Consider the following 7,500-nt stretch of genomic DNA (forward strand, 5'->3'; position numbering starts at 1 on the left):
GTTTGTGTGTGTGTGTGTGTGTCTGTCTGTTTGTGTGTCTGTCTGTGTGTGTGTGTGTCTGTGTGTGTGTGTGTGTGTGTCTGTCTGTCTGTCTGTGTCTGTCTGTTTGTGTGTGTGTGTGTGTGTTTGTGTGTCTGTCTGTCTGTCTGTCTGTGTCTGTCTGTCTGTCTGTGTGTCTGTGTGTGTCTGTGTGTGTGTGTGTCTGTCTGTGTGTCTGTGTGTTTGTGTGTGTGTCTGTGTGTATGTGTGTGTGTGTGTGTGTGTGTGTGTGTCTGTCTGTTTGTGTGTCTGTGTGTGCCTGTGCGTGTGTGTGTGTGTCTGTCTGTGTGTAGCTAGACTATCTGTCCCTCTGACTAAAACTACTGTTGAACGTCCACATGTTCCACCAGAACCAGCTCCTTCCTGAGATTATTCAGCAGAGGCACCGTGGCTCCGTCCGGAGCTTAGCCCCGCCCACCATGATTGTGATTGGCAGTGTTGGGCAAGTTACTTCCAAAATGTATTTCTGTATTTTTATAGCTTTAGTAACTTTGCATATTCATATTGACAAAATATTATAAATAACCAATGATGTAATAAAGTGCATAAAGAGGAGACTACCTGTTAAACATGGGTTGGAGGAGGAGGAGGAGGAGGAGGAAGGTGAAAAAGCAACGGGGTCAGCTTCTCCTCACAACCCGTAGCTCCTATGGAGCCATGTTGATGCTAACAAGCCATCACCTCCCGTTAGCATCCCGTTGACTCCCATTCATTCTGACGTCACTTTGACAGAGAATAACTTTACATCTGAAGCGTTTAAAGACTCTATTTGTCCGTTGTTTATTTCTAAAGAAACACGACAATGTATAAAAGGCTCCATTACCTTGTAGCTCACGTTATGGCTCCGTAGCAGACGTTTTTATAACAATAGGCTAACGATTGGGTCATAACCACGAGACTTCCTGTCTCATAGTAGAGGAGTTACCGTATAGTACAGGAGAAGCTCTCAGGCAGTTTGGACTTCCATCAGCTGTTTAAGTGTAATGACTAATGTTAACTATCATTTTAGTGATCAATAATGAGCCTGTGTCTATGTTATCTCCTTACATATACCTACGCTCTCCGTCTCTGCTAGATTGGGAATGATTGAGATTTCTCTTGGCACAGCTACCAGAAGACTTCCAACTTTCAGACAGGTTGCTCACGTCACATCTACGTCTTCAAGCTCAGTTGGAGGCTGCTCAGTAACGCTCAGCCATCACCGGGAAAGAGCTTCTAATGTCCTTCACTGGTCTCCGTCCAGAGACACGGGGTCTGCTGGTCCAGTTTGTATACTGTGCATGTGAAAAAGCCCCGCTGCATTCAGCAGCATCTGTTTGATGACATCAGCGGCTGTAGAGGATGAGGAACCAACCAGTATCTCTTTAACCAGCAGGTGTTGGGTGCCCGGGTGGTCAGGCGGTAGAGTGAGCGCCCATATATGAAGGCTCTGTCCTGGACGTAGAGGTTGCGCGTTTGAATCCGGCATACGGTGGTTTCCTGCATGTCATTCCTCTCTCTCCTCTCATGTCTGAGCTGACTAAATGCCAAAAGAGAGACATCTTTCTTGGTTGTTTTTGTGATTCTACGTCTTAGTTTGACCATCAGAGAAGTTCTGCTTCCATCTAGTGGCTCCAACAGCTTTCTTCTCCCTTTCTTTCCTCTTCACACACACACACACACACACACACAGACACAGACAGACAGACAGACAGACAGACAGACACACACACACACACACACACACAGACAGACACACACACAGACAGACAGACACAGAGACAGACAGACAGACACACAAAAATAAAGAGCAGCAGAGTTGCTTCTTCAAGATGTAAAATATTTTATTTTCTGTAAATGATTCTAAATCAGATTCCACATTTTTCCCCAAACAAAAAAAAAACAAACATCATTGTCGTCATGGTCACGCTGTGTTTACATTAATAATAAAAAACAAAAACAAGGCTTCATGTCGTCTAACTGTACACGTGTCCTGATGAATCCTCATATGTACAGGCAGCAGGACTCCACAACACAAGAAAACTGACTGAAAGACTAGACGCCAGGACGCCACGCAGACAGGACGCCGCGCAGACGCCGCAGCCAGGACGCCACGCAGACGCCGCAGCCAGGACGCCACGCAGACAGGACGCCGCAGCCAGGACGCCACGCAGACAGGACGCCGCAGCCAGGACGCCACGCAGACAGGGACGCCAGCGCGCAGAGCGCCGCAGCCAGGGACGCCACGCAGACAGGGACGCCGCGCAGACAGGGCGCAGCCAGGGACGCCACACAGACAGGGACGCCCGCGCAGGCGCTGCAGCCAGGGCGCCACACAGACAGGGCGCCGCGCAGACGCCGCAGCCAGGACGCCACGCAGACGCCGCAGCCAGGACGCCACGCAGACGCCCGCAGAGATACTCCGATGAAGGCCGCAGTGACACTCAGGACGTCTGTTCACAGCCTTCGTCCAATCACAACGCACCGCCTCCAGCGCCGGGACAGACGGGAAAACACAAAAGGTGAAACTTTATTCAAAACTGGGACAAGACGCCGCTCCGACGGGCAGGCAGGTGATGAAGGTGATGAAGGTGAGGATGTGAAAGGTAGCGCTCGTGGAGTTCTCTCTAAACTTTCTGTTTTTATTTTAGCTTTTTATGATACAGATATTTACACGCTGCGACTCCGGGCCTCGAACTCACCGTGGATTTAGAAAATAGCTTTTCATTCAGTAATAAATACAAAAAGAACAAAAAATCTCTTATTTTACAGGAAATTAACAAAACGCAGGGAGGAGGAAGAGGAGGAAGAGGAGGAGAGAGAGGAGGAATCAAGTATGTTTGTGTGGGTATAGCTGTGTTTTTGTCGTTTTATATTTTTGATAGTGCAACTTTGCGTCCCTCTGTGAGGACGTTGTGTTATTTCAGTGGCGTTTACACATTTACATCATATACACACAGAGGACCAGCCTCGTCATAAGTCCCGCCCCCTCACATGTCAATCACCCACCCTGATCAGATTTAACCCCGCCCACCCACCCCACCCCTGATCTGTCAATCAAACCCCTCCGATCATTATTCTCTGTGATCACATCTGATCGTTACATCATCATTATTATTATTATATTCTTCTGATAGGAAGTGTAGCTCCGCCCACAGAGCGATGGGCGATCGCCATCCAGCCTCAGCACCGAGAGAGAGACAGAGAGAGAGAGGGACAGAGAGAGAGAGAGAGACAGAGAGAGAGAGAGAGACAGAGAGAGAGAGAGAGACAGAGAGAGAGAGAGAGAGAGAGAGAGAGAGAGAGAGAGAGACAGACAGAGAGAGAGAGAGAGAGAGAGAGAGAGGGACAGAGAGAGAGAGACAGAGAGAGAGAGGGACAGAGAGAGAGAGAGAGAGAGATGTTCAGTTCATCCATTTGCGACAGTTGACGGCTCCACAGTGACACGGGATCTTATGTTGATCATCCTCCAGATCAAACTTATAGTCATAGGACAGCTGGGGGGGGCAGGGAGAGAGACAAAATATGACATCTTGGTCAATATTGAAATCAGGATTGTTAACACTTTTACTTAAAGGGGTTAAAGAACACAACAGAACGTCACACAGATGTACCGTGTGTGTGTGTGTGTGTGTGTGTGTGTGTGTGTGTGTGTGTGTGGCTGTGTGTGTGTGTGTGTGTGTGTGTGTGTGTGTGTGTGTGTGTGTGTGTGTGTGTGTGTGTGTGGCTGTGTGTGTGTAGACCTGCAGGTAATACGTGTTACCTAGACCTGCAGGTAATACGTGTTACCTAGACCTGCAGGTAATACATGTTACCTAGACCTGCAGGTAATACATGTTACCTAGACCTGCAGGTAATACATGTTACCTAGACCTGCAGGTAATACATGTTACCTAGACCTGCAGGTAATACATGTTACCTAGACCTGCAGGTGATACGTGTTACCTAGACCTGCAGGTAATACATGTTACCTAGACCTGTATAGCGTAGCCTAAATTTCCGAGGCAACCTCAGTGATTTGACCGTGATTAACCAAACATGCTACAGGGTCTGATAACTGTAGACAACATAGGGAACCAAACGGGATTTTGCAGGACAGGATTTTTTTTCAGTCACGTGATCAGGATATGACGGGAGTATTTTTCGTGGGATGGGAGCGATTGATTCTCGTGTCACGCTCTAGTCTGAACGCGCCCACTGAAGCTTTGAATATATTGGCTGTGGGAGCCCCTAGTCATCATCTGCCAGACTTGGTAAGGAACAGAGTTCCTCGTCCATCTGTTGACGTGTTTAAGGGTTAACAGTGTGACCAGGATGTAACAGGTACCTCTTCTCCTCTCTGGATGTTTAAAGGGTTAACAGTAGCTCAGTTTCGTCCACGTGTCAGTCCAATCATCTGAAGTTCAGTAAAGAACTCGTGTGACTAGAGCTGGTGACAGAGTGTCTCCATCCAACGGCTGTAAAGCCAGTAGAACCTGGTGTGTAACGACGTCACGTGCTGTTTGGGGGTCAAATTGGTATATGGAAAAGATCTGAGACATTTGAAGGTGTTTCTGTTCATTTTCTCACTGAATCAACAACGTTCAGGCTAACGTTTAGGAACATAGTTTCTCCAGACCAACTGGATCTCACCGTCTACCAACACATGATCAACACTGCTCGAGGTGTAATAGAGCTCATGTTCCAGCTGGTAGCGACATATCACGCTATAATAAGACAACGACGACGCCATCAACACGTTGCTGTGGTGATGCAGATGTAGTAAATGCCCGACGGCGGCGGAGGCGGCCTGTGGCCTCTCGTCTCCTCATTGGTCCACTTCCATCTGTCTTTGTTGACCCCGCCATGTGTGCTAACAGAGAGGAAATACTGGGCGCAAATGAACTACAACTTCTTCTTCGTTTTGTGGCGGGTTGCAACCATAAAATGACCTAAAACTTAATCACAATTCATTATTTATTCAGCAAATAACGTTTCCATCAGCGTTGATCACATAAGCCGTATATCGGTCAAGATAAAGTCAGATGAGAGCCGACGTATTTCCTTCGAGTCGATATTCATGAGGCATTTTTCATTCAATATCACTTAATTCAGATAGAAACGTGTGGGTGGAAACATCTGTGACCTTAAGTGACCAGGATGTAACAGATACCTCTTCTCCTCTCTGGATGCGTCGGCAGGAGCTGATGATGATCTTGTTCTCCTTCTCCACAGTGACCACCTCCGTGATGCAGTTGGGAGAGCACGAGTGGTTGATGTACCTGTCAATCACAGACAGACGCAGGCTTCATTTACATGTGAAATAAAACACTAACTGTATAACAAAAATAACCTCCCATGTCTGTGTGTCTGAGTGTCTGATGTGAAGAACAATCTCTGAAACTGGTCCAGTATTAAACCAGAACCAAGCTGTAATGTTACCCTACAGGACTAATGTTCAGCAGCAGTTAGTAACAAGCTGTAATGTTACCCTACAGGACTAATGTTCAGCAGCAGTTAGTAACAAGCTGTAATGTTACCCTACAGGACTAATGTTCAGCAGCAGTTAGTAACAAGCTGTAATGTTACCCTACAGGACTAATGTTCAGCAGCAGTTAGAATCACTAAAAGTTCTGTTGTTGCTGCTGACAGACTCAGATTATTATTCTAAGTGTCTGACAACATTATGGGATGGATCCCTACAGAGATAGACCTTTTAGTGAAAGAGTAAGATCTTTTTAGTTTAACATGAAACAGCCCCGAAATCATCATCACCAAACTACACCAGACTCCATGTAAATAATCAGGACTTTTATCATCGTAAAACACACTTCATTCAAAGTGGACAGAAACTAAATCAAACTACCAAAAGCCGTCTTGGTTCATCTTTCCACTGTTCCAACAATCACCACTCTGGTTTGGTTGAAATAAACCCTTAATTCACCCATTTACATGTGGAGATATGCTGGCTCTATACACGCTAAAAGTCCTGATTATTTACATGGAGTCTGGTGGAGATATGCTGGCTCTATACACGCTAAAAGTCCTGATTATTTACATGGAGTCTGGTGATGGGGATTTGCTATCTGAACTGCTCTCACCTGGCCGGTCCTCCAGTGATGGTGGCGTCGATCACAAAGTCGTTGTCGATCCGGAACATGTACACACCGCGGTTCTACACACACACACACACACACACACACACACACACACACACTTAAACATCAGTACACATGTGACTGTGTTGTTATGTGCTGGGAGATAAAGGGTTTAAAAGGAGGGAGGAGATTTAATCACAGACATCTTTAAATCCATAAAATAGTTTTTAAATCAGTATTTGTGCTCAAAGCGCACGCATCTCAGCGGATCACAGAGGGAGAGACAGCGCTAACGGCTACAGAGCAAACATTAAGCTCACTCAGCGGGGCCGTCGTCAGCCGAAGAGCTGTGCTCGTCAGCTGTACAGTTACCCGACCAGACGCAGGCAGGTTAGGGACTCAGGTTCTAGTCAGATTCTGCTCCACTGGGCTGGGATAATGGGGACAACCAGGACAGAACATGCCTCTGTATTCAACTGGATAGACCTACAACCAATCAGAGCAACTGATAGACCTACAACCAATATAGACCTACAACCAATCAGAGCAACTGATAGACCTACAACCAGTCAGAGCAACAGATAGACCTACAACCAGTCAGAGCAACTGATAGACCTACAACCAGTCAGAGCAACTGATAGACCTACAACCAATCAGAGCAACTGATAGACCTACAACCAGTCAGAGCAACTGATAGACCTACAACCAGTCAGAGCAACAGATAGACCTACAACCAATCAGAGCAACTGATAGACCTACAACCAATCAGAGCAACTGATAGACCTACAACCAGTCAGAGCAACAGATAGACCTACAACCAGTCAGAGCAACAGATAGACCTACAACCAATCAGAGCAACTGATAGACCTACAACCAATCAGACAGTAGACCTACAACCAGTCAGAGCAACTGATAGACCTACAACCAGTCAGAGCAACAGATAGACCTACAACCAGTCAGAGCAACTGATAGACCTACAACCAGTCAGAGCAACTGATAGACCTACAACCAGTCAGAGCAACTGATAGACCTACAACCAATATAGACCTACAACCAGTCAGAGCAACTGATAGACCTACAACCAATCAGAGCAACGGATAGACCTACAACCAATCAGAGCAACGGATAGACCTACAACCAATCAGAGCAACAGATAGACCTACAACCAATCAGAGCAACAGATAGACCTACAACCAATCAGAGCAACAGATAGACCTACAACCAATCAGAGCAACAGAGTGACGTGTGTAGAGCACACTATTAAACATGTATCAATTCACAGCTGAATGCAACTGATTCAACTTTTGCCGAATCCTGTAGGAAGGACGGTAAAAAGGTTTCAGATCGACAAATGCCGTGATCGCGGTTCTCTGTTGAATGAATGAATGAATGAAGGAATGAAGGA

The 7,500-nt window shown here is 46.5% G+C and overlaps 1 protein-coding gene across 5 annotated transcripts in view; it reads right to left on the bottom strand.

Annotated features, from left to right (window-relative positions):
* Window positions 1-3,061: 3,061 nt before the first annotated feature.
* LOC144513620 (histone-lysine N-methyltransferase 2C-like) overlaps window positions 3,062-7,500 on the bottom strand; it is a 71,153-nt gene continuing 66,714 nt past the window's right edge. For all 5 annotated transcript variants that reach the window (XM_078244772.1, XM_078244771.1, XM_078244769.1 and 2 more), the window contains 3 exons: window positions 6,099-6,172; window positions 5,171-5,279; window positions 3,062-3,515 (listed from right to left, as the gene is read on the bottom strand). In XM_078244772.1, the coding sequence (XP_078100898.1) occupies window positions 3,423-3,515; window positions 5,171-5,279; window positions 6,099-6,172 (276 nt within the window). In that variant the 3' untranslated portion in view covers window positions 3,062-3,422. The remainder of the gene's footprint in view (window positions 3,516-5,170; window positions 5,280-6,098; window positions 6,173-7,500) is intronic.

This window comes from Sander vitreus, unplaced genomic scaffold, assembly GCF_031162955.1.
Source record: "Sander vitreus isolate 19-12246 unplaced genomic scaffold, sanVit1 ctg298_0, whole genome shotgun sequence".
NCBI lineage: Eukaryota > Metazoa > Chordata > Actinopteri > Perciformes > Percidae > Sander > Sander vitreus.